This window comes from Rhodofomes roseus (assembly GCF_022264815.1).
Source record: "Rhodofomes roseus strain CIRM-BRFM 1785 chromosome Unknown C8Q71scaffold_18, whole genome shotgun sequence".
NCBI classification, from domain to species: Eukaryota; Fungi; Basidiomycota; class Agaricomycetes; order Polyporales; family Fomitopsidaceae; genus Rhodofomes; species Rhodofomes roseus.
Genome location: NW_025952974.1, coordinates 548,651 through 572,855, shown reverse-complemented (window position 1 = coordinate 572,855; position 24,205 = coordinate 548,651). Strand labels below are relative to the sequence as shown.

The following is a 24,205-nucleotide window of genomic DNA, read 5'->3' as shown; positions in this document are numbered from 1 at the left end:
GTTCATATGCGCGTGTGAACAGCCCTCTGCACTCATATACATATTCTTCGGGCATCCCGGTGGCATCGCATGAGGTGTCGCGGACACTTGCCTATTTGGGCGATTTTGTGGCTTGATGAGGAGGTAGTGAGTTTGTGGCTGACCTCTTCACATTTTCTTCGTAGACGCTTCTACGGTAGCTCACTACCTGTCACAATTGGTATACGAGTATATAAGGGACGCTCTTGTTGGGTAACTCCTCGCCCCCGTTTTGTCCCAGACGACCACCTTCCCGCAAAGCATGAACGAGCCACTGTGCACGTCGAAGCGCCTGCAAGACCGCACATGGGCGAAAGAAGGTGCACAACTTCGGCAGAAGTGCACGATACTGATTATACGCGCATATAGGGCCAGTGTTCTGGAAACTGAACGCATCTCTGGCTGTCATCATGACAGGCCTTGGCTGCATCTCACCTCGGAGGATCAGAGATTTGTAGTCGAATGATGAGCACAGGACAGCTGTGAGTCGGCACTTGAGACGATGCTGGTATGTATACTGAATCGCAGACATGTTCAGCGGCATGTTGACTTGCAAACTCAACTCTCGTAGAGCTTGCAACCGCTGCCTGTAGCCCTGCGCCCGGCTGAATGGAGGCGCGCATAATGTCAGGCGCCCATCATTTCTCCTCGCAATGACGAGTGGGCTCAACGACATTCTTGGAGTCCAACAACCGCGATGGACTGAATAACAACTCTCGTATGTGCTTCAATCTCGTGTGTGCGGGCAAGAAGGACACACCGGTGGACGCGGTGGAAGTTATGGTGTGGCTGGGTGGACGCCGGTCGTCCGACCGAGATCTGACGGTGGCGATGGTCGTCTTCTTTGAGCTCGTGACGGTCAACGAGACAATTACGTCTCGCCTCTGAAAAAGCGTCTCTGGCGACCTCCTCTATGACCTTACGCACCTCGCCCCCCTGCTCATGTCCCTGTCGCTCACCGCCCAGCGCGGCTGATTGCTTGTGTTCTGACGACTCTTCACTTCCGCCACTCTCGCCCTGGAAAATCAACGCACGTTGGCCGAACGCCGAAGCCGACTCGGACGCGCCCGACCGTTAGGCTCAGACATCATCAAGCTCCTTAGTTCGCTCTTAGCTCGAACGCTCACAGAGGCGGTGCGCTACTGGCCACTCGAGTGTTGCCAGCGGCCGCCATCTATCTTCAACGCGGCCTCACAGCCCTCTCTCGGATTTGCACTTTCATCTCTCTTGCCTCGGTTTCCCTCTTCACGTCGATGTCAGTCTCCACGCTCTATCCGTCTGTGTTTCCCTATGTGAGTTATCATCTCGCCTCATCACACTGTCAAGGCCCCACCTCGACAATCTCAACAATACTATTGATGGTCTCGGATAGACGTCTGACTGTGTTCTCCAGGTGTATGATGGCTCTGCGCAGCCACTAATGTCCATGTCGTCCGAGTCGGTTCTTCCCCCGGCGTACGCCGACTCGCAAGCCTCGACCTTCGAGCAATCGGTCTCTTCGCCTCCGTACAGTCCTCGTCCATTGCCCCGCCTGCCGACGTCGACGATCGCTTCTGTGTTGTCACCCGTCCATACACCCAGGGTCGCGAGCTCGCCCATCGACCTCACTGTCCTCTTCGACGACATCCCCGACCCGATCCTACCGCCAGACGACGTGCGCTCATTTGTCCCCTCGGATTCGGACTCAGACTCGGAGTCAGATATCACGCTGCAAGACGACCTGCTACTAGAGGTGCGCCCTGTACTACAACTCAGCACCGCGAAGATCGTCGATAGCACGCTTTCGCCCGTCGATCCTGAGTGCCTTCACGGCCTCGACATGGCTCTCGTAGCCTCTCCCCTTGATGCGTGGGCCGACGTCTGTTACGCCGACTCAATTATCGGGGACGCCACCAGTGATGATCACGAAAACGACATGCCATATCACCAACGATCCGACAGCCGACATGCTTTCGCAAGCCGTGTAAACTCCCCGCGCGTCGATGACTCCATGACCGAGCACGCCTTGCTCCCTCCACGGACGTGCACGCTCAGTCCTACGCCAGTAGACATGATCGCCAAACCCATGTCTCCGCCGCCCGACCTGTCTTCTCCATCCTCCCCGCCACTCTCGTACTCCCCGCCCCTCTCACGCTCAACACCGACGCTCGCTTCTCCCCGTGCCCGTCGCGCACCATTCTCCCTCGCGACGATCCACTCGCAGTCCCCAGTGACATCTGACGACGACGCGGACGCGGACGACGAGGACGATGGGGCACACGCTGATGACGAGGGCGATGGAGGTCGTGGGCACACGGACGACCCGCACGTCGGGCTACGGGGCTGGGCGCCCCCGCGCGTGTGGGCAGGGTACGAGGTATGGGTGCCCGTGGCGGACGTCGAGGAAAAAATCGCCGCACTGCACGTCGATCTCAATGTCCGATCGGAGGAGATCTTGAAGGGCGACTTCGACTTTGAGAAGACAGCGCTCCCCCACCGCGTACAGTTCAATATGCGTCCGACGTCGCCCGTGCCTGGGTACCCCCTCCTGTTCAGCCGCGAGCCGCCGAACCCGGCGGACTCGGTGCATTTCTTCCCGAAGACGTGTAGGGAGGGCGAGGGCCAGCCGAGGAGGGAGAAGAGCTTGTCGAGCAGGGTCGCGGGGCTCTTTCGGTGAGAATCCGAGATGATCGTCGCTGCGACATACTGCGCGGACTTGCAGACGCCCCAGCCGCATCTTCAGCGTTTCGTCCTCTTCGCCTACGTTCCCTTGCACCGGATCCGCCGTTGCACCCTCTTGCAGACTGCAAACCCCTTCTGTCTTCCGACGACGACAGCAAGTTCCTGACTACCGAGCTGTCGCTCGGTTCGTTCACCACCGCCCCAAGACGTCCGCAGGGCCGTCGGGCGAGCATACTTCGCTATTCTATTAGTCACCAATATTGTTCTGTCGCTCCACTGTTCTGTCTCACACTCCGTCTTCCGTGCATATCTTCGCATCTCTCTGTCTCCATCTCAACACTCCTCGTCATCACGATCAACATATATGCGCTCGACTCCCCTCATCCTCTGCAACACTGCTCAGTATCCGCCACTCGCTGTCCTGCGCCCGGTCACTCAGCGATCGTAGCGTTTGGTACGTCATCGTGACACTGTACAGTATGTCGCTGTATATCTCCATCCCTCGACATTCGTCGAGTTCTGTCCAACTGTACATACACTCCCTCCCCGACCGTCCCTCACCGCCTGTATACTCCACACTCCCTACCTTAGGCCGGCGCTCGCGCCGCAAGTGCTAAAATGTGTACAGTACGCACCCATGCTGTCCGCCTGTCTGTATCACTCATCTCTCCTCGTCCCTCCCCCCTCCTGTCAATCCCGCTTTGCCCGAACACTCCTCACCGCTCGTCGGTCGGTTCTCGTGTTACGCTGTACAGTCGGCTCCTGTCATGCTAGCCGTGCACACCGTCTCTGTGCTTCGAGTTTCCGTCTGAATCTTGGTTTCAGTCATGCTACTATACGCATGGACTCTTGCGATCGCCCCGTTATTACTTGCTTATTCTTCGTTATGTTATGTCGTCGATAGTGCTGGGTAGCCTGGTGCCTACCGTACTGTAATCCATGACCTCGGCCAGCCCTGGTGCTGTGACGTTACTGTTATCCAGGCCGGAAGCGACTTCGTCGCCATCCATGCGGGCGACAGACAAGTACTGAGACAGGCTATGGGTAGAGGTGCATAGTACAGAAGGTCGGGATTCCAATGGGCTCGTACTCTACGTCGTAGTCCTTGAGGCGAGATGGTATGTGTATGCGGGGCAAGTGTTTCTCTGATGCAGCTACCACCAGCAACGCCCTAGCGATGTGGAATGAGCGCGTCATCCATTGAATTCAGCAGTCAAAATGCTTACAGACGCATATGTATCACTTTCGATGAAACACTGGAAGATGATCGCGTGCATGCCTACGACCACCAATGTTCCGCGACCGTAGTCCGCTCGCCTTGTAGTCCGCCTCTCGTGGCACTGCAGACGATCCCAACGTGCGCTCCGCATTGAGCGAGAAGGCGAGGGACGCAGCTCGAGATGGTCTCGACCCAGTCAGCGAGACGAGCAGCCGGAGACTGCACGTCGAAGACGATGACGTCCAGCCGTTGGTCCTTCGTTGCGTGGTTGGCAAGGGCAACGTCGAGATCATCGCACTGTACTGGCTCGGCGTCCTCGGGTTGAAGTCCGTCAAGAACAAAATGCAAGCGGCGCGTACGGAGCAGCCTCCGGCGCAGCGCGAGGAGCAGCATTTGTGAGAAGACCGCCGCTGATCTCTGCAGGATCACGGGGCCATTGATCTGCACAGAGTCGACTTTGAGGACGGTAGTGGGTATATCTAGCAAAGCAATGGTACTACAAGTCAATTGGGCATCGTGGGTAACATTTATCAGAAGACATACCCTCGTCATCTACACCACGTGCGAGAGCATGCTCCGCGCTGTCCTCGAGCTGCATCTCCAGAAAATCGATGTATATTGTTGTGATAGAGTCCAGATCGTGCGCAGAAGAGACTGTATGTTCGGGTCCATAGTCGTTGATAGTGAGCCGGTCAATGGACAGCGAAAGCGGACAATTGGAAATATAAGCCCAGTGCATTGTCAAGTGAAAACAGATGAATGAAACAAAGTTTGTTGTCATGCTAGCGATGTGGACAACCGGAGAGATGAAAGCCAGATCCTCAGCCCGGCACAGGGCTTCTGGGACCATAACATGGAATCCTAACCCGGTGATGTTGAGAGAACGCTTTTCAGGCGAGGAGCAGAGTAGCTGTATGAGGTTGACCTGTGCATGGAAGACGAGATAATGCATATGCAAGTGGGTAGCCTAGTAAATCGTCAGCTCAACAAACACTGTGCGGGACTCCGATAGTAAGTACCTTGCTCGCAAGTACTCTCACAGGTTCATGTCCAGCGGAGACTTCAAGCCACTTGAGATAGCGCAGCCTCAACGTCTTGACAGATGTGAATTGTTCGAACAAGTCACGGAGTCTGGGGTTAAGCAGAACCGATTGATTGTCGTCGCGATCGCCACCGATGCAGAGATCACGGACGAGACGCGGGATGTGGTTGGAGCCTAACAAGCCCGCAGAGGAGATCGTCAGGAGATCGTCAACGTCGCTCGATGTACGAAGCGTGATAGCAGAGAATGTGTGCTTGCGGGAAATCGGTAGCCATGCGCTTGAGACGAGGCTACAGGCAGCCAGCGTAGATAGATCGTCCCTTGAGAAGTCGACGATGATCTCGCAGAGTTCCTGGGGGACAACCGGCAAGCCTGTATTGCGTGGCATGCTGACGGTGGGGTATTAGGTGATGGGATGTAGTACCGATTCGGCCAGTATACCGTAATTTAGTACTGGTATGTAACTTACCTTCGGAAGGAAGGAGTGAAAGCCTTCAAACTGAATGGCTTTCGCGTCGTTAGGTATCTTTTAGATCAGATGCGTTGTTGCAGTAAGTGGACGCAGGTGGACGCCTGGATCGACTCAGACAGTTGATGGACAGGTGTTCAGTGAACGTTCTGAACGCCCGCAGTAAGTACGAGAGTGGGCGCTAACAGACCATTCACAAGTTGTCACTACCCAAATATTCTGTAACATAGTCGTTCCGTGAAACGGAGGAGCTCGCTGGAAACCAAAGGCATGAGGTATCATCTGTAGGCTATGCTGGAAAAGTAGCTCGTCATATTCATCCGTGCACAGGAATATAATCCGACGACCGTATCATTTGTACATGTTTGTTCGGCGGCGCTACTACTAGCTACTATAGTAGTAGTAGGACTAGTATTAAGTACCGGGACGGCGAAGTCGTTGACATCGCACAGGAGTGTGACTACGCCTTGAGTACGCCTCTATGTCGAAGAATAGTGGGAGATATTCTCGGGCGGTGGGTTAACGACTTGAAGAGCTTCCGCGCGATTTGCGCTTGGGCACGAAGAAAAGGGAGTATGTCGCCGGTCGTTTACCGTCCATTCGACTCGTCGCCCTTTCAGCCTCCAGGTGCCCAAAAAAATGAAGAACGTAGACAGGATACGGCTCGAGAACCTCTCCTGGTGTCTAGTACTCGTCCTGCCTGCAGTCACCAAAAGCGTCATCGTGCTTGCTGCAAAGGTGCGTGCTCGAGCCTGCGAACGCCGTCCCGAAGCAGCGTGCAGAGCTGGACGATGCATCGCTCGCCTCGCGGCCGAGAACCGCCGGCTGAAGGTCGTCTTCGACGCAGAGTGTCCTCCCAAGCGCCTTGCCGACTGGACCGAGGCCATCGCGGCCTGCTCCCATACTCTCGTCGCTGGTGGGACACGCGTCGGGGTGGTATGCAGTCCTACGGCTTGCGGTGCGATAGGCGAGCGGGTTCCGACTACCCGACTGCCCAGCATTGGCGGTCGTAAGTTAGTATGTATGCAGGGTGATCGTATATTTAGAAGGGATGTCATGGCTTGCGTCCTGTTTAGTAGTACATGGTGAATTTCATGAGGAAACAGGCCCTGCTACTACCTGACAATGTGAAATGAGCATGCCAGTCAGTGCGGTCAAAGTTGAGATACTGACAAGTTTTTTCGCGTGCGTGCTTATGACCACCAATGTTCCGCCACCGTACTCCGAGTCCGCTCCGAGTCACCTTGCAGGCTGCCTCTCGTGGCACTGCAGAGGACCCCAACGCGCGCTCCGCTGGCAACAAGGCGAGGGAAGGAGGTCACGACAATCTCCATCCAGTCTTTGACGTCTTCAGCGGGGGATTGCACGTCGAATATGACTTTCAGCTGAGGATACCTGGCCGCGGGGGCTGAGAGGTCAGAATCAAATTCATCGCATTCCTCTGTGTCGATGTAGTCGGGTTCAAGGCCATCGAAAATGAAGTGAATGCAGCGCGGGAGGAGTAACTTCCAACGCAGCACGAATTTGAGCACCTGCGAAAATGGAGTTCCCGTCTCGAGAATCGTGGGGGCATTGATCTGAACGTATTTGATGTCCAGGACCGTAGTGGGCATTTCTGAACTTGTACGAATGACGCAAGGCAGTCTCTCGGTCAGTCGAGTACCGTGGTCTGTACCACTGGGACAACGCACCCCCGCCATCCACTCCCTGAGCAAGAGCATGTTCCGAGCATTGATGGAGCTTTGTAATCAGCTGCCCGAGGTAGATTTCGTGCAGTTCTCCAAGGTCGGAAAAGTCCAAGACCGCATGGTTGGGCTCGTCGTCATTGATAGTGAGCCGATCGACGGTCGCAGAAAACGGCCAGCGGGAGACATAAGCGAGGCGCGTGATCTCGTAGAAACAGATGTACGAGAAGAGATCCACCACCATGCTGCTGATGTGGACGTCTGGACAGATGAGGGACATAGGTGCAGTCCGGCGAAGCGGTGTCGATATTGTTGCTCCTCCTGTCTCCCAGCAACCCTTGGAGATGTGTATGGTAGCCTTTCGTGGCGATGAGGCGAGCAGAAGTACCAGATCGTCTCGGAACATCGCGGCTAGGTCACGTAGATGTAAGTTGATGGCCTGTAGTACGAGAAAAGGTCAGGATTCATTCAACAGCTGGAGACACATAGCCCGAATACAGAAGACTAGCACCTTGCTTGCGAGTACTCTCAGGGGTTCGGCTACTTCGTACAAATGAAGACCTGGAGACAACCGGAGACAACGCAGTTGTAATGTCTCGATAGACGTGAATCGCGCGAGCAAGCCACCCAGCCCGGGATTCAGCAAGACCGATTCACGGTCCTCCACATCGTCGCTACCCAAACAGAGATCGCGGGTGAGGCTCGGGATATTGCTCGAGTCCAGTAAGCCCGCCTTGACATCGGAGATGGCGAGAAACACATCAACATCTCTGCGTTTAGGGAGCTCGATGGTTCGGAATTTGTGTTTGCGGGATGTATGTAACCATGCGAGCGAGACAAAGCTACAGGTATGCAGCGTAGATAGATCGTCCCATAAATGATCGATGAGTAGATCACATAGCTCTTGCGGCAGAGCTGGCGTGCCTAAATTGTGTGGCATCAGCGTTCGCCGATGGGATGAAGGAACTTCAAGAAAGAGCATGTGTCGCCCGGCGTCTACCAGTGTATGTAGGGAGGCTAGCGCCGGTCCAAGCGCTCTACGTACGCGCTACGTACCGTGACCGTAGACTGTACTAATTGTACCGTAGACTGAGTACTCTGTAATATGAGCGAACTTTAGGCTCTCCTTTCTTGTCCCTCCGTCCTTCGAGCCCTCAATGTCGCCCTCGCATTCCTGCCAACCCAGACCACTGGACCTCGCTCTGGTACAGTGTACTACACGACGAGCGGCTGAGCCGCACATACGAACCTATAGGCGCACAACGCAGCCTAAAAAGATCGTCGAATGTGCTCGCCAAACAGATTGTGAGGGCCAGTCTGCCACAACTATATTCTCGGCAGTGTACTATGTCGCGTTCAGTTCTGACATCCTATCTTCACAGGCCAATGAATACCAATGTGCAGAGCAGACATCGAGTACAAGTCTGCCACATACCCACTCCGTATCTCTATCTGTACACTACATACACCTCGCCGACTAACACCGCACACCCCACTGTCATCGCGACAGCCGCGATCGGGAAGTTGACCCTAAGGAATTCTCGCGCACGCACATGAATTCCTTTCTGCCTGAGGATCCGCCTCCACAGGAGCCCAGCGAGCGACGCGCTAAACGTGAGTGTGAACGCGCCAAAGTTCGAGCCGAGTGCGAGCGCGTAGATGGCGCCGAACCGCTCGCGGTCTGCTGGCGAGGCGGCGGCGATCCAGATTTGTAGGAGACGCGCGAGGAGGATCGTCGCGCCGATATTCGTGCCGCAGAGCTAATGTGTATTGCAATTAGTCCGCGCGCCTGCGCGTACATGAGGATGACAATTAGGGAACTGACATTGCAGAAGATACACGAGAGGAAACCCATCCCGCCGACGGCGCCCAACACGCCCGTCACGCGGACCCACGCACCCCACCAGCCCGCGAACAAGCCCACCCAGCCTTGGGTGGACAGCGCGTTGACGAGGATGAACGTGAGGAATGCGAAGGGAAGGAGCGGGATGGGTAGACGCAATGCGATAGAGGACACGGTGGGAAACGTACGCTTCACTCGTGCAAGGTGATGCGCCACGAACTCAACGAAGCCCGGCGGTAGGCGTGGAGGAGCATCTTGCACGAGGCGCCGTTCCCTAGCTTCTTGCAGCTCGTCTCCGTCTTCGCCAACCCTCCCATTCGCCGTTCTGTTCCGCGTCGACAAGTCCGAACCTTCGGGGAACTCTTTGAGCTCTATATCCATTGCGGCGGTGGTGTTTACACCTGCACCGCGGACTCGGAGGGAACGGTACCGGGACCAATCCCACCAAATGTCCCGCGCAAGCATGATGCACGCAGGGGGGACAGTGACCTCCCAGACAGGGACGCCGACCGTGCTCGTGCCGACGAGTACTCCAAGCGTGACGAGCACCAGGCAACTTCCGAAAATCGCACCACCCTTGTCCACGAGTGTCCTATACGACGACACCGCAGAGCAGTTGTCCATTCAGCATTTACAGAGCATCAAACACAGACGCACGTACTCTCGTATGTCGCCGACCTCATTTAGGTCGAGGTCTAGCGACTCCGGGATCAGGTCGGGGGAACGGAACATGTAGAGCAGGAGCGGATATACGGTGATGGCCGCGGCGAGGAAGGGTAGGATTACGTGCGCGATGTATGACGTCCATTTGAGCGTGAAGGCGCCGCTGAGGACGAGGTTGGTCGGGTTGGAAGATACGAGGACGACGGAGGCTGCGGAAAGAACCGTATTAGGGGGTGCAGGCCGTAACGGATCACAGCCTGAGACTTGTATGCGCTAGTTTTGTGTGGCGCAAAAATGTGGCGACAAATGTGCTGATGTCAGCGCAGAAGTCACAAACCGCAACGTAGATGCAGTTCAGTGACCGGCCACAGCAGCGCTCAGGTCGGTTGGTTGAATGCGGACGACGTCGATAAAACCCACAGGACGGACGCATATGACCGCGTCGCCGTGCTATATAAGAGACATATATGCACAGTTGCTGGAAACGCGCATTGACACGGACTCGTCGCATGATGTCATCAGGAAGAGGCTCTGATAATGAGAACATGCAACCAAACATGATGGAGACATACCCATGTTAGCAGCTGCAAATTGCGAGAAGATCCATGCCTTCGGGTTCGTCATGCTGCCGCACACGTATCAGTATCAGCGCGTCGCGAAGCATAGACTGAGATTTTGTCGTACTGATACTCACCCGGAGACGCGTGTGAGATATGCGAGGAAGGCAGTGCCGGATAGAATGACAGGATCCTACTTGGCACGGCGGGTGAGAAGAACGGCGAATGACATCTAGGCGATATGATACCCACATTCCCGACAATTACACCGCAGATCAAGAAAAACGCATACAGGTAGGCGAACAGCCTCCGGCCGGAGCCACCGCCCTTGCCTACAACCCAGAACGCCAGGAAGCGCAGCAGGCCGGTGGCATCGAGCGAGATGCTCAGATACGCCTACAGGTCCACTTCCTTAAGTACCAGATGTTCAGAAGTCGACGCAGCATGGAGGCTCACCAGAGAGATGAAGAGGGCCATGATGTCCAGGGGTTGCACTCCGTTGGAACCTACGATGCCATCGCGCACAACCGTCCCGTCGATCGCGCCAGTGGCTAGCAGTATGAGGACGGAGATGAGGGGCACTGTAATGAAGTTAAGGCGTATATTTGTCTTGCGGACCGGAGAACGTGATTCGGCCAGTATATGCGTCGCGACAAGGAGCGGTCTAATATGACAAATGAGCCAAGTAGGCACCGAAACTCGGACGGGGTAGATGACAGCTGCATCTAGTATAGAAAAATAAAATGTATGGATCAATCTGATGAGGCTTAAGGAGATGAACATACTGGAGAAGACAAAGAGTATGAAGGTGAGTATCGCAGACCAGTGATCAACGGAACTTGTCGTCATCCTGTCTTGTCTGTATTAAACTTGTTATGGCACGAAACGCAATCTTCAGGCCTCAGACAATAAGCTAGGGATTGATAGTCAATAGAAATCGTCAGAAAAGGGGCAATCGTTGGATAGCCTGTCCTCAAGATTCTGGCCTCAGTGATCGAACGACATGCCCGATGGAGGGTGAGGAGACGAGACTGGCCACGCTTGCGGAATGCCAATTCCTTGGCCGTACCAACTTTGAACACAAGTCGACGTCTAGAAGGAGGGTCACAAGTACTTAGCAGAAGAGCCAAGCACGACGGTCGGTGAACAAGCCGCCACAAGAAACAAATACAGACAAAGGGGCGTAGCCACTGCGTAGCGCCGGCGATGGCCTTCATGGTACTCAGCCTTAGTACTAGTATTTGCTTACATAAGCTTGCTAGATGCTGGACTCCGAGCTGAGAAAGATTCTTGGCAAGAACAACACTATTGCGGATCTCCTCCGCACAATGCGCCCGGCAGTGATACCAGAACGTAAGTACGTGTAGCTGTCGTCTGGGCACCCGTGGCAAGCCTTGTCGGCACAGGCTTCCTCATACTGCACCAGCAAGCACGAGAGCCTATCTCCAACATATCTCGTCGTTGACTCAGCTTCCAAGCAAAGTCCAGCCCGCTTCGCGGCACATCAGAGCTCTCTCAACGTGCCGTCGCCCGGAAGATTGCCCAGAGAGGCGTCTCCTTGCCCACTGGCAGCGAGTAAGTGCATGTCTACATCGATACGTCAGTATGGCAATTGAATGCTCATTTCGCTCCATTCTAGGACTGCGGCGGTGGCAGGCCAGATTCAGAGGCGGAGTATCCAAGGAATAACCGTTGTTGGCTCAGAACACACGGCGCCGCATCGGACGCGCTGTGCACTGCCTGACTTACGCCCAGCACTGATTGAATCTTGGTCTGCGCCGAGGGTCTTGGCTCGTGCTTACTTGTGCGCTACAGACGATAAACAGACCCTAGGATCTCGTGTGTTGCGCCAGCCAGGTATCGGCTCCAAAGGAAGACACCGGTATGCATTCGTGCGGATCAACCAGTGGTTAGAGAATAACAGATGCATGCGCAGTGACTGTATAGGCCCAGGATACTCGTAACGGCCTCTCCTAGAACCGGGGCGGGGGTGCGGGGTGCGTGAGTTCTGCACGCGCACAAAGTGGGCATACCCCAAAGTTCCTCGCCCGTTCCTCCCCGTCGGCCATCCACTGGCATCTTCAAATATGGCATGGTACACAAACCGCAGGACTTCTTACCAGGCAATCTTCCAAGGAGATTCACGCGCTGAGTGCCCGTTTATAATTCGGTCCGGATCAATGGTCTATGCTCCCAAGTACCTCGGCCCTCTACGTATCCACTGGGCGTGCACAGAGGGCCTTCTGTCAACCCTAGTGCGACATGCATATAAAGCCAGGATTTCCCCAAGATGCACACACTGGCGACATGCGTCTACTCACTCGCATGTCAGAGCTATCTGTCCCACCTCCTGTGGTGTACAATGCGCCTCGGACGCTCTCGCTATACCTGGTACAGTCTATATATACCCTATACAGGCACGTCATGCTTGTACATTGGCCCTCCATCCTCTACACCGACTACTACGCCGAAGCCCACCGTCACTTGCAAGATAATGACGAGTCCAGTTTCAAGCAAGATTGGGTCGTGTTCGTGACGCGCTGCCGCAGCCGTTGGAAAGTCTTCATTGGTTGCTGTACAGTGTATAATGCGTACGTTTACCCGATTGTACCGTCATGTACACTGCTCAGCGAGTCGACAGGGTCACCATCGGGCTGTTATCTGCATTCCCCGGCACCGTCGACATGGGCATGATATGCGGCATCGTTTGCGTTTTCGCGAGCATGGTCGGCTCGGCTGTGGGCGTACTGTTGCGAACACATCTGAAGGAATACAGGGACCCTGCGAACGGTAAATGGTGGCTCTCGGTTAGTTTCGTGATTCGCGTGGCATTGTCGTCTGTCGGTCTCTGATCAGCTACTGCAGTCTACTGTCACTGAATCGCGTTGGACCTCCGTACCACTTCTATTTGCCGTTCCGGATGCTTGGTTCATCTGGTGTGTCTTGGACACCAACTCACGGGCATGATATAGATCGTTAACATCTCTTCAGGGCCTCCATCGCGTTCATCGTATTCTTCGTCGCGTTCTGTTGGGAGCGCCTCGCGCAGGGATCCAGCGGGAGCGTGCAGACTGCTGCAGAAATGCGCTTTTACATTGCTGCGGCTGCTATGCTTTCGGCACTTGCGACGTCGGGTGTCGCGCATGTCTTGATGGTTCTCTGGGTGTGTCACCGAGTGGACGCACGAGTCGCAAAGGTTTCGCGGCGGCAGCAGCAAATGCTACCGTGACTTTGGGCACAGTGCTCGCAAGGTGTGTGCCATTGCTTATAACCGCACTTTTGGGTCACCGAACGATATACAGGATGACTCCGCGAAGGAAGGTGAAGTCCATGCACAACTTCTGATTGTAATTCTAGCCCGGCAGTCAATTGTAATGGCGATACTAATTCGTATCAGTGCGTAGTGACCACGGGTTCACTCGACCGCCTTGCTGCTGTTTGGTACGACAGCTATGATGACCTATTTGCAACACTGACTCGGACATCACAGGAAATTGTCCTGGCGCGTCATGGCCGCGGGGGCATCTACAGGCGGATCTCAATCTCGATGCGCGCGATCGTAGCTCGCCGACTCACCCGGATGATATCGTCAAGTCACTGATGTAGTTGTATCGCTATTTAGAGGGGCCTGTCTCTACATATTTTTGGTCGATCTTATTAGGACCGCTCCGAGCATGCGTACAGAATACCGCAAAAAGCAACGAAAGCAGTACTGGTCCCGAGCGGCGAGCACTGCAGTTACTTGCCCGATTTAGCTCAGTGTTTCAGAGATCTGCTCCCAGTCGGCTTCAAACGTTCTCGCTCCAGCTCTGCGGCTCTCAGCTCAATACTGCCATTCTGCGACGTCCACCTGCTGAATCCTAGCCTGCATCGTATTCGAAGCGGCGACACACTATAAGTCTCGTCTGAGGTGACCGGGGTCTGGATACGCCCATTTAGGAACAATGGCGAACAAGAACACGGGCGTCTCAAGCAACCTCCTTGTTTCTCCCCTCCTCCTCATCCCCCACCTCGTCTGCTGCGCCTGAACGACAAGCACGATGTCGATGTTCAAGCGCATGACAGATAAACTCGGGCACCTGCAGGTCTCTTCGCCCAAGCCGCACACAAACCTACTAGCCACAGGCGGTACCGCCTCAGCCACCCCGGCCTCGCCTTCGTCTTCTTACGCCTCTACCGCTAACACGAACGCGTACCCCTATGCGCAGGACTACGGCGCGTATCAACGCGAGAGCATCTCGACGGAATACACGTCGCTGAGCGGGTACGGCAACAACTCAAACATCCCGAAGCCAGTCCCCGGTTCGGCCTCCTTCCCGGTTGCAAGCGGAGGTGGAGGCGTACCCGCGCAGAGAGACTGGAGCAATCGGGAGGAGAGTATGTACGCTGAGGACAGCATACCGGCCAAGTTCTTGCCGCTGCGACCGAAGGGCTCGTATCGGCTCAGCGATTTCATCATGCAGAGGACGCTGGGAACAGGGAGTTTTGGACGAGTTCACCTAGGTGTGTAGCTCTCGTATTCGGTTGGATATCTATCACATCGGCACGCATCGCTATGGTCTTGATCTTCACCGCTGGCTCTCATGTTGCTACCCGCACAGTCTATCCACTGACACCTACACATAGCGCGCTCGAAGCACAACTTGCGATTCTACGCAATAAAAGTGATGAGCAAAGACAAAATTGTGCGTACCAAACAAGTGTCACATACGCGAAATGAGCAGCGCATGCTTTGCGCGGTGCAGGTGCGCTATATTGACCACTGACATACATCGCTCGCGCGTCTCTAATAATAACATATCCGTCCGTTACGATTCGTAGCACCCCTTTATCATCAATCTATGGGGGACATTTCAGGATTCCACGAACTTGTACATGGTGATGGACTTCGTACCAGGCGGGGAGCTGTTCACGCTCCTGCGGAGATCTAACGTGCGTGTCTCGTCTTGATCGTCAGTCACGCTCTACCCTCTTTCGTGCCATCTACCGGATTGGATATTCTGTTCAAGATGTTCTGTCCACATACCGTTCCCGTGAAGTCCATGTTACTGGCGTTATCGACATGTCCGTACACGCCGTCCGGTACGTTCGAGTTGGGATGACTCTGGACGTAGCGGACGGACCACTGAAATCAGCTGTCTGATGTCCATCACTTCTGCACGCACATTCTGCGTAGAATCCAGCCCTCGGAAACATTCGCAAATCATTTAGCTGTCATGACGGCGCCTTTCTTCTCCGTCAGCGCATTACGCCCTTCATTCGCTTGCGTCGCGTCACACAGCTCAGCTAACGCCTCAGCAGCGCTTCCCTGACCCCGTCGCCAAGTTCTACGCCGCTGAGGTCGCGCTCGCGCTCAACTACCTTCATTCACTCGACATCATATACCGTGACCTCAAGCCAGAAAATATCCTCCTAAACTTCGACGGGCACATCAAGATCGCGGACTTTGGCTTCGCGCGATGGTGCGAGACGACCGTCTGGACACTCTGTGGGACGCCGGATTATTTAGCGCCAGAGGTGAGTTCGAACGATGTTGCTGTTGGTTGCCCGATCTGGTCATAAGGCTGGTCTGTGAGTCTACGGAGTACGTCGCGCGCGCGACGCGTACGAAGTCTCTCGCTATGCTCCTTAATCGTAGTATATTTTTCGAGGATGGCAGATGCGAACGGAACGCTGACGGGCTTCTCGTAGATCATCGGTAACGCGCGCTACAATAAGTCCGTCGATTGGTACGCGCTCGGCGTGCTCACCTTCGAAATGCTGTCCGGCCTCCCGCCGTTCCACGAGCCGGACATCTCGCCCGTCAAGCTCTACGAGAAAATCACCGTCGGCCCCACCTGTATAAAATGGCCGGACTTCCACCCGAACGCAAAGGACATAATATTGAAGGTGCGTTACGCATTCGCGCGCAGCTATCCAACCGCTAATGGTCCTTCGCAGCTCATGGCGGCGGACCCTTCGAAGCGATACGGAAACTTGCGACATGGTGCGGGCGACGTGTTCGCGCACCGATGGTTCTCGGAGGTCGATTGGGACAAGCTGCGGAACCGCGAAATACAAGCACCGTACCTACCGCGGATCAACGGGGACGGCGATGCAAGCGCGTACGTCGTGTCGTTCGTCTTCCGTTGTTGTCCCCGTACTGATGAGTGTTTCTGTAGATTTGAGCGGTATCCCGAGATCGATGCATCAATACATTACGGGGGATTCGGACCTGATCCATATGGCGATCAGTTCCCAGACTTTGAGTATGCCGCACTGTAGAGACTTATGTTCGATGAGGCTGAGATGGTACAGAGTGCATAGATGGTAGCTTGTATACTGTGATTGTAAAAACTGTCTAGTTGATGGACACCTTTTGTATTGTGAATTATGGACTTGTCATTGGATGTAAAATGAAAGAAGTAGCAATTGATCCCTCTATTACTAGCAATATGGGTATCCCTCATACAAAGGTAGATCAACATATGGAAGGGCCTGAGGCCCCATGGAGTTGATTGTACCCTGTTCCATTATTGAGGGAGTAACCTGAACATGATGGTTACTGGCCTGCTCATGGCTGCCAGTAGAAGAGCCTTGTATGAACATGCTAGGTGTTACATTGCTAGTTTGTTCCTGTTGATGTGCTAGTTCATTCAGTTGTTAACAGCATAAGATGTATGATACACACAATTTGGTCTATGTACATTGCTAAATCAGGCATGCTTATATGCAAGCTTTCAGCCCATTGCTTCATCAAGGACCAGGTTGGGTTAGATGTGCAGCTCATCCACTGGCTGAGATACTTCTTCACTAAGTCTGAGAATAATTGTCAGCACTGTAGTTGTTGAGCATGAGCTACTCACCAGTGTGAGCTTCCTCCTGTTGGGCTTCCTCCCTCTTCTTCTTCAACTTCCCCAACCAGGTACGGTGTCTCTTCTTAGTGAACCAGGGAATATGCAATGCTGCAAGGGCATCATACAGCTCCTTGTCATCTTTTTCTGTATAATCTGCATGCTTGAACTTTTCCTCAAAGTCTACAATATTAAATGGTCAGAGCTGTGATTCAGAAATATTATATAGTATAGAGACACTGGTCTGTGACAGGACATGTTCTGTTATCCTTTCACAGGCCAGCAACAGCAACATGTGTGTGACATGTATGCTACATGTTACTGGTGTGACCACTGATATAGCAGATGAAAGGGAACAAACCTTTACGCAATTTATTGCCTTCAGGGGGCATTTGGCCAGGTTTTTTTCTTTGTTTTTGTTTTTGTACAGGGGTTTCATCACTATGAGACTGCATGTTTGATGTGCTGGGGTGGTTCTGAGGGGTGGAATACATTGAGGACAGGGATACTTATAGCTCTGAGCCCTTGACATGTTGCTTGAAGCATTCCATCATCGTGCATCCTCATGGAAAATGACTCAGACAACCATGACAAGGATTGAGACAGGCACTTACTATATTGGCCACTCTCCAATTCTCCGCCGGCTTCACTGCCTGGCTGGTCCGATCAGATCGGATCATCTTCCAAATTAGGCAACTGCCAAGACACAGCAATATACATGCTTCTGCATCTTCCTTTCATGTCAACCACCATGCTGGTAGGTGCCTTGAGGCTGCAAGGTAAACCTCACTAGCCGGAGGAGGGATTCAATGCTTTGTGCCGCTCAAGTCTGGCCCTGAGCACCAGGGCCGGACTTGGGCGGCCACAATTCATTATTGTCTCTGTCTCCCTCTACTGGGACGTGCCAGGCCGGCATTCCACAACACTGGCAGCAAACCGAGGCAGCACAGCACCGTTCAGGCATGCTAGTGAGCCCACATAATTGAGAGCTCCAACACGGTCACCGCTTATCATGCAGCGACCGCGGCCGCGGCGCGCCGCTTCTTCGCTCGTTCAAGCGCTTGTGACCGCACCGCTTGTATGTAGTACGATCGCTTCTTGACCGCCTCTTGCGCCTTGGGCTGCGCCGGGCTCTTTGGCCGCCGCCTTGCACTTTCAGGCTGATACTCGGAAAACAAGATCAAGATCGTTCTCTATTATAGACCGCAGTATAGGGTTGTGCTGCACTAGTACTATACATCGCCTCTACTAGTACTACCTGAAGAGACGACTCCCGGGCCGGCATTCGCCTTACCGATCGCGCCTGCAGTGTTCGCCTTCAAGACCGCCGGCTCGCCTTGAATTCATGGCTGCCGCTGGGCCGCCATCTGGATGTGCTTTTACCACCTTACTTTCTGCGACCGCAATGTAACAGCTGCTTTGGCGTATGGCATAGTCTCATCCGTCGGCATGCCAGTCTTAATGTAGCTGGACGTGAACGCGTGAACGTGAACCGTCGCCTTGCGGGCGCTAAAACGCGTGTTACGCTGGTGGCATCACGCAGGGCATCGCGCAGGGCATCACATTCTGGTGAGCTCAGGTTACTCTATTGCGCTTGCTCTTGAGTTCAGCTTCTACTGGGTCTTCAATTGCACAACGGTTTCCGCTTGACACGGCTCGTCTGAGCCACATATTGTCTACTGTACTTAGTTTACATTAGTCTCCGCGGCCATGCTACCCGTCGCACCCGAACTTGCACAAATATTATACACATTACAACACAGCGTTCAAAAGGTAAAAGATCCATCCCGTAGCATACACACAGATCTACTCGCTGTACCGGTCTTCTTCGCTACTCCCCTGCATCGTCTCGATCGCCCGCCTTACCCGCTCGTACACCGCAAACACGATCGCCTGCCCGGGCGCCACGCGGAGCACGCGCGGCGTTATACCTTTGTAGAAGGAGCGGAATCCCTCCTGCGCCCACATATCGCGGGCAATCACGGCGACACGCTCGAAGGCGCTCGTGCCTGGCACGGTGGTCGCCTTCTGCAAGCCTGGATCGGCGAGTCGATGTCAGTGCGCGAAGGCGAAGACGGAGGGCGTGAAAGTGTACGTACGTGTCTTGATCGTGTCGATGGGTGCGTTCGAGAAGGGGCCCATCGCGCCGGAGATGAGGCCGATGATCATGTGTTGATACGAGGGAAGTTCTTGCAGGTCGGGCTGTTGCCGCAAGGCGTACTTCTTCAGCTCCTGGTACGCCGTGAAGTTCGCGCCTGCGTACAACGAACACGCGCATCAGTCCATCGCACGTAATTCCTCTAACAGCGGAGGACAAGACGCACCTTGATTTGTCGCTTGCCGAAGGGCAGTCAGGGTGACTCCGCGGTAAAGCGCGCTGATACCCTCTTCGCGTACAATCTTGTAGACAGCGTGGCCTGCGTTCCGGTAGACGGGCTGTTCGAGAGGATCCGCCAGCGAATGGCTTTGCGCTTGCAGCCGGATTTTCACCACCTCCATCGGCGTCACCACGAATATCGCTTCCGTTGTACCAGCGCCCAGACCAGCTAGTTCAGACAGTTCAACCAGTTCTCGGGGCGACAACTCAGACAGTGTGCGCACCTAAGAAGATACTGCCCACATTCGTCACGCCTGTCTCTTTATTCGCAAGAAACCCCTTGTACGACTCGAAACTCGCGAACCGGATCGCCATCTTAGGCACGATTCCCGACAGGACCGCACCGAGACCCTTGTATAGCGCGAGCGGCGTCTCGCGCTTGACGATCATTGCACCGGTGGCTATGAAGCCGCGAGGCTTTGTCTGTAGCATGCGCGTCAGCGACCATTGCCAATGCGCAGAACGTGGTCTATCAAGCCCATTCAACAGATCTCTTCGCTGTTCAGGCTTCCGGGGCTATGAACTGCATCGATCGTATACGCTTGTACAATTGCGCGCTGGATACAGTTTACGCAGCCTGCAACGCACGCGGTACACAAGTTCGTGGGCGCCACATGACGTCATCGCTAGTACGAGCCACCCAGCAGCGCACTCTACGCAATCACGCGCGTTCGCATCTGCTGCATTCGGGCACCTGAACGGACAAGTCACTCACCCCTGGGAGCTTCCCCGACCGCGACAGCTGCATACGGACTTTGATTGTGTCCAGTGGTTGGCAGCAGAGCTGTTCTACGCTCGTCAGTACTCACAGGAGGCAAGAGTGCCCGACTCACCGCCTCCATCGCGCCTGCCAAACCGCCCGCCGTGAGTTGGATGGCGAATCCCACTGGTTTCTTCGGGTCCGTCGCCTTCGACATGGTGGTGTGGAGGCCGAGTACGTAGACGACTTCAGCTGAGTACGAGAGAACGAGCGAGGTTCCGGGTTATCTGGAACGCGTCCGGGTCAGCGTGTAAGGTCGTGTCGGGCAAAATGGGTGCTCACCGTCGTCGGGCAGCGGGGCAGCGGTATAAGGTCGTTGTGGCGATACACCGCGGGCGCGCGCGAGAGTCTTTTAGCGGGTACATGCATTGGTGTAGCTCGAATTCACGGAGTCATGGGTCGCGCGGTCTGGCATGCGGGGATAGACATGTGAATGTTCCGCCCTCGCGAGACCCCTGGCGGCGACCGCCCAGAGGCAGAGGAGTACGGACTGCTCCGAACGACGTCCGACCGACGACGTATCGGCCGCTCGAGGCCGCTGGGGGCATTCCGCACTCACCGCACATGTTTCTCGCGAAGACGTCGCCTCTCCGCCCGCTCAGGAGGCGAGGAGGCGGTAGCGGTTCCTCCGCACCCGCCCCGCATCTTGGCCCGGCGTTTCCCGCTCTGACCCCGCGTTGCAGTGGTCACCAGATCGTTGTCCCCGCCGGTAAACATGGTCCCCGCGTCCGGGGTAGTGGAGGGTCGAGGCACCGGTATGGTGGTAGCCGGTACTGACGGACTTGAGCGGAGCACCGAGCATTACTTGAAGACAACCTTGTGTATTCCTGCGGATATGGCATCGCCTGTCAGAGAGGAACATTTGTTCAGCTCTTCGGGGCAGCAGGTAGAGTATTCGAGCTGGATGTAGGCTGGAAGAGAGTGAGCGAGCGCGACCCGTCGGGATCGCGCACCTGCATGTGGCGTGGGAATTCCCGCCACCGCGATTTTGGATCCAGTGAGCAGCGCGCCTACCTCACCAAGTACTAAGTAGTACCTTCACTGTAAACTTGTCGACAACGGTGACACGGACCTCCATGAACAGCACGAGCGGGCGAGCTATCTGCTTGCGATTTGCTGGACTCGGGGCAAGCACACTAGGGTAGCGAGCCAATTGCAATCCGTATGATTCCTGCAAACTGTGGAATTGCTGATACGCGAAGGATGGGCTTGCTGTGAAGCCCCAAAGCAGGAGTTATGGACAGCACATGTTTGTCTTGTTGGTAGGTTGGTGACAGCGGCCGTCTTGATATATGAAGCTCGGACGCTATGCTCGGTGCGGACAACGGAAGGAAGTCGGAGGCCCGACGAAGTGGCTTCTCGCTCACGTTCATTTGACTCGTGCAAAGGCCCCGCAACCCGTATGAAGGCAATGGTAAGCAAATTGATTTGAATGTACGTCAATTGTGACTGCGTGACTGCAAAGGAAATCAGCTCGTACCACGGCGCCCGCCAGACATGGTCTTGAAAGCGACAGGCGTCCCCTGATATGCGACATTGAGCAAGGCTTGTTATGGCCGGTGTTACGGCCGGTGTTACGATGAGTCTTCATGAATGATGTGGCTTGCCACTTGTCTGGGTGCGATATTGAAGCGTGTCGGCTGACTCGGCTCGCGCAGAAGGCTGCCAATGCAACTCCTCCAACTTCTACCGCGACCGCAACAAAGGGGGCTTGTAATGCGTCGACACGCGGTACGGCATTCTCGAGACACATCCTGAGAATAGCCACAGAAGCATTGACAATCTGCCTACTTCCGAATATACATGACTTCCAACAGACACTGTCCTCTCGTATTCGTGAGTATAATAACTATACCTGTACGCTAACAGCAAAATCAGAGTCCCGCTCAGGCATTCAGATCGTCAACATCATTCCAATCACCACGGCAGCCGCACCGATCCATCCTACTTCGCCAGACACGCGCATATCAAGAGCCCCAGCGACCTTCAAGTTGCCCGTCGGCTTCGTCGGTAGCGTCGTAGTCGTGGTGATCTCCGTGTTCGTGTGCGCATTACCCTGCCCCAAGACCGTGAACGTGTCAAAAGTCTGGTTCAGCACGAATATCTGCGTCGAGAACGGCGCGGGCCCGCAGTACGACGCGTTCGCCTGGGACGGGTCCGCCGACATCGTGTACGTTAAATTCCACCGGATGGTGTACGTGCCCGTGTCCGCGACGACGGCGCAGCCGGAGTAGCTCGAGCCAGGATATGAACCGCAATCTCCGTGGCCCGTGATGTTGTCGGGAACGGTGTTCACGCCGACGCTGCTGATGTCCGTGCCATTTGGCGCGAATATGGTGATGTTCATGGCCTCGATGAAGCCTAGTGATTCAAGGCTGTTAGGAGCCGAGCGGGGAGAGCGTAGACAGGGTGCCGTACCGTAGTATCGCGTCTCGTCTGCGGGCATCGACCACCCGGGGCACACCGTCGAGTTGACCTGCACATGGCTCGGAGGCACGAGGAGTGTCAACTTGTCTGGGAGTGACGCTGCATATGCAGAGGCAGCCAAGGCGAATAGGCAGCCACTTTGGAGCAGACCGAACCGCATCGTCTCGTCGTGAAGGTCGATGCCCCGGAAGTGATTCTGAGCGCGTGTATGCTCTGTCCTAGGTCACTGTCGACTGTCTGAGTTGTCGTCGAGAGGCGGAAAGAATTGCCATGGGACGAACGTTGCACTCATTCATATAGACAATGTACACGGGATCGCATGGGTTGACAGACACTGCCACGGCAATGATGCGGCATGACGCGCCAAGGCTAGTATGGTCGGGTTCATCAAGCACAGAGGAACTAGCCGCGGGGTGCTAACACCTTGCCGGTCTGCACACACCTAGATGTTGTGACTTCCCCCGGGAGGGCTCGTCGTCGTCACCGTCGACGGGTCCAGCGCAGACCTTCACGTGGTCCGGGGGGTAAGTAGTCTCTCCGAGACGAAACGAACATGCGCTTTAAGGACCGTCGAGAACACCACTCAACGAGCCCACGGCCCAACCATAGCCGAACATAGTAGAGCCTACACCAAGGCCACGCGCAAGCGTACCAAGCCACGCCGCCTCCTAAAAGAGGCGGACGTTGTCGAGAGCACTGTCTATATGATCTGCACTAGACATAGACAGCAAAAGGGCGCGAGCCCATTAAACCAGAAACCCATAGCAGACGACGACCTCAACGCGGGCGACCGCTGGCAGGCGCCAATAGGGACCAAATGATCGGAGGAGCACGGATAAGTGTATCAGATAAGATAAGATAACACAACTCCCCGATCTCCCCCCCGCCCCGCAAGTCCGATCCCGGGCGCCCCACACCTGGCTACGGACAGCACACTGTCCAACCAACTCAACCAACATGCCCCATGGCCTATGAACTATGAAAGACCTCCCAAATCTTCTCATGAAGTGACGTTATGACGTTATATGCTAGCCGAAATCTATCACAGGAGGAATTCATGGGCGCGTAAGTAGCAGACGTAACCTACTTTAAACGCTCGGCATACGATAAAAACGCACATGTCCCCCAGCCCTACAGCAACGTACGCCCAATCCAACGAATCCCACCACCCAACATGCCGAACCAAACCAATATGCCACGAAAACGAACAAGAAAGACCGTCGAAACACCGGTCATCCCTCTCCCAAGTCTACTCATACGTCACAATCCCAAACCGGCCTTAACGGTCGAAATTATGGAAATACCGACAATGGAAGAACGAAGCGGACTCACGTGGATCGTCTCGACTCGCCCCAGTCGACAGCTTGCCAAACAGGACTTTGTCCGCCTCAGAACGAAAGCCGGAATGACAGGTGTCGGGCTACTCTCCCAAATCGTCAACATCAGGCGCCACTGGGTCACGTTCCTGATCGCAGGCGCCGCCGCGCGCTGCCTGCTGAGAGTACCCGTACCGTGGGTCGTACTCGACGGCCTCGAAGGCTTCACACACGCGAACCACTACTTCGACCTTCAACGACTCCCTGTCCCACACCCCGCCTTTCGACGCCTCCCACCGTTCCAGGACGACCGAGAGAATCCTTACGAACTGGAC

General features: G+C 55.0%; 7 protein-coding genes across 7 annotated transcripts; 3 read left to right on the top strand and 4 right to left on the bottom strand.

The window, feature by feature from the left end:
- Positions 1–1,184: 1,184 nt before the first annotated feature.
- On the top strand, positions 1,185–2,716 carry C8Q71DRAFT_189074 (uncharacterized protein). Its single transcript, XM_047916856.1, has 2 exons — positions 1,185–1,310; positions 1,412–2,716. Exons 1-2 carry the CDS (start codon positions 1,272–1,274, stop codon positions 2,672–2,674), a joined length of 1,302 nt encoding a protein of 433 aa, XP_047776290.1. The 5' UTR covers positions 1,185–1,271; the 3' UTR covers positions 2,675–2,716.
- Positions 2,717–4,213: 1,497 nt separating this feature from the next.
- Positions 4,214–5,574, bottom strand: C8Q71DRAFT_189110 (uncharacterized protein). Its single transcript, XM_047916857.1, has 3 exons — positions 4,918–5,574; positions 4,442–4,865; positions 4,214–4,394 (listed from the first exon to the last, which is right to left on the bottom strand). The coding sequence occupies exons 1-3, from the start codon at positions 5,326–5,328 to the stop codon at positions 4,378–4,380; spliced, it is 852 nt and encodes a 283-aa protein (XP_047776289.1). The 5' UTR covers positions 5,329–5,574; the 3' UTR covers positions 4,214–4,377.
- A 2,590-nt stretch (positions 5,575–8,164) lies between these two features.
- On the bottom strand, positions 8,165–11,305 carry C8Q71DRAFT_773953 (uncharacterized protein). Its single transcript, XM_047924484.1, has 9 exons — positions 10,943–11,305; positions 10,614–10,882; positions 10,410–10,553; positions 10,295–10,350; positions 10,173–10,225; positions 9,599–9,809; positions 8,920–9,529; positions 8,478–8,854; positions 8,165–8,400 (listed from the first exon to the last, which is right to left on the bottom strand). The coding sequence occupies exons 1-8, from the start codon at positions 11,004–11,006 to the stop codon at positions 8,543–8,545; spliced, it is 1,719 nt and encodes a 572-aa protein (XP_047776288.1). The 5' UTR covers positions 11,007–11,305; the 3' UTR covers positions 8,165–8,400; positions 8,478–8,542.
- An 855-nt stretch (positions 11,306–12,160) lies between these two features.
- C8Q71DRAFT_189008 (uncharacterized protein) lies at positions 12,161–13,448 on the top strand. Its single transcript, XM_047916855.1, has 4 exons — positions 12,161–12,748; positions 12,799–12,964; positions 13,023–13,093; positions 13,149–13,448. Exons 1-4 carry the CDS (start codon positions 12,420–12,422, stop codon positions 13,384–13,386), a joined length of 804 nt encoding a protein of 267 aa, XP_047776287.1. The 5' UTR covers positions 12,161–12,419; the 3' UTR covers positions 13,387–13,448.
- A 503-nt stretch (positions 13,449–13,951) lies between these two features.
- On the top strand, positions 13,952–16,607 carry C8Q71DRAFT_839317 (kinase-like domain-containing protein). Its single transcript, XM_047926499.1, has 7 exons — positions 13,952–14,660; positions 14,784–14,902; positions 14,979–15,089; positions 15,459–15,674; positions 15,849–16,046; positions 16,098–16,261; positions 16,319–16,607. Exons 1-7 carry the CDS (start codon positions 14,198–14,200, stop codon positions 16,419–16,421), a joined length of 1,374 nt encoding a protein of 457 aa, XP_047776286.1. The 5' UTR covers positions 13,952–14,197; the 3' UTR covers positions 16,422–16,607.
- Positions 16,608–18,635: 2,028 nt separating this feature from the next.
- On the bottom strand, positions 18,636–20,235 carry C8Q71DRAFT_773930 (mitochondrial carrier). Its single transcript, XM_047924483.1, has 6 exons — positions 20,201–20,235; positions 20,083–20,151; positions 19,592–19,790; positions 19,315–19,536; positions 19,090–19,245; positions 18,636–19,026 (listed from the first exon to the last, which is right to left on the bottom strand). Exons 1-6 carry the CDS (start codon positions 20,207–20,209, stop codon positions 18,797–18,799), a joined length of 885 nt encoding a protein of 294 aa, XP_047776285.1. The 5' UTR covers positions 20,210–20,235; the 3' UTR covers positions 18,636–18,796.
- A 1,634-nt stretch (positions 20,236–21,869) lies between these two features.
- On the bottom strand, positions 21,870–23,017 carry C8Q71DRAFT_773928 (uncharacterized protein). Its single transcript, XM_047924482.1, has 2 exons — positions 22,546–23,017; positions 21,870–22,488 (listed from the first exon to the last, which is right to left on the bottom strand). Exons 1-2 carry the CDS (start codon positions 22,712–22,714, stop codon positions 22,022–22,024), a joined length of 636 nt encoding a protein of 211 aa, XP_047776284.1. The 5' UTR covers positions 22,715–23,017; the 3' UTR covers positions 21,870–22,021.
- Between the last annotated feature and the right edge of the window lie 1,188 nt (positions 23,018–24,205).

What these genes read in the sequence shown, in the direction of transcription:
- C8Q71DRAFT_189008 (XM_047916855.1), top strand. Translation starts at nt 12,420, where the DNA reads ATGCATATAAAGCCAGGATTTCCCCAAGATGCACACACTGGCGACATG. An exon ending in TGCTGTACAGTGTATAATGC is followed by an intron (nt 12,749 to 12,798) that starts GTACGTTTACCC and finishes GCGAGTCGACAG; the next exon opens with GGTCACCATCGGGCTGTTAT. An exon ending in CCGGATGCTTGGTTCATCTG is followed by an intron (nt 13,094 to 13,148) that starts GTGTGTCTTGGA and finishes ACATCTCTTCAG; the next exon opens with GGCCTCCATCGCGTTCATCG.
- C8Q71DRAFT_189074 (XM_047916856.1), top strand. Translation starts at nt 1,272, where the DNA reads ATGTCAGTCTCCACGCTCTATCCGTCTGTGTTTCCCTAT. An exon ending in ATCCGTCTGTGTTTCCCTAT is followed by an intron (nt 1,311 to 1,411) that starts GTGAGTTATCAT and finishes TGTGTTCTCCAG; the next exon opens with GTGTATGATGGCTCTGCGCA.
- C8Q71DRAFT_773930 (XM_047924483.1), bottom strand. An exon ending in GGTCGGGGAAGCTCCCAGGG is followed by an intron (nt 19,791 to 20,082) that starts GTGAGTGACTTG and finishes CGCATGCTACAG; the next exon opens with ACAAAGCCTCGCGGCTTCAT. An exon ending in CATCGACACGATCAAGACAC is followed by an intron (nt 19,027 to 19,089) that starts GTACGTACACTT and finishes TCGCCGATCCAG; the next exon opens with GCTTGCAGAAGGCGACCACC.
- C8Q71DRAFT_773928 (XM_047924482.1), bottom strand. Translation starts at nt 22,714, where the DNA reads ATGCGGTTCGGTCTGCTCCAAAGTGGCTGCCTATTCGCCTTGGCTGCC. An exon ending in AGACGAGACGCGATACTACG is followed by an intron (nt 22,489 to 22,545) that starts GTACGGCACCCT and finishes TTGAATCACTAG; the next exon opens with GCTTCATCGAGGCCATGAAC.
- C8Q71DRAFT_189110 (XM_047916857.1), bottom strand. Translation starts at nt 5,328, where the DNA reads ATGCCACGCAATACAGGCTTGCCGGTTGTCCCCCAGGAACTCTGCGAG. An exon ending in TGAGAGTACTTGCGAGCAAG is followed by an intron (nt 4,866 to 4,917) that starts GTACTTACTATC and finishes ACGATTTACTAG; the next exon opens with GCTACCCACTTGCATATGCA.
- C8Q71DRAFT_839317 (XM_047926499.1), top strand. Translation starts at nt 14,198, where the DNA reads ATGTCGATGTTCAAGCGCATGACAGATAAACTCGGGCACCTGCAGGTC. An exon ending in TTTTGGACGAGTTCACCTAG is followed by an intron (nt 14,661 to 14,783) that starts GTGTGTAGCTCT and finishes ACCTACACATAG; the next exon opens with CGCGCTCGAAGCACAACTTG. An exon ending in GGGGACGGCGATGCAAGCGC is followed by an intron (nt 16,262 to 16,318) that starts GTACGTCGTGTC and finishes GTGTTTCTGTAG; the next exon opens with ATTTGAGCGGTATCCCGAGA.
- C8Q71DRAFT_773953 (XM_047924484.1), bottom strand. Translation starts at nt 11,006, where the DNA reads ATGACGACAAGTTCCGTTGATCACTGGTCTGCGATACTCACCTTCATA. An exon ending in GAGGTCGGCGACATACGAGA is followed by an intron (nt 9,530 to 9,598) that starts GTACGTGCGTCT and finishes GTCGTCGTATAG; the next exon opens with GACACTCGTGGACAAGGGTG. An exon ending in TCTCGTGTATCTTCTGCAAT is followed by an intron (nt 8,855 to 8,919) that starts GTCAGTTCCCTA and finishes AATACACATTAG; the next exon opens with CTCTGCGGCACGAATATCGG.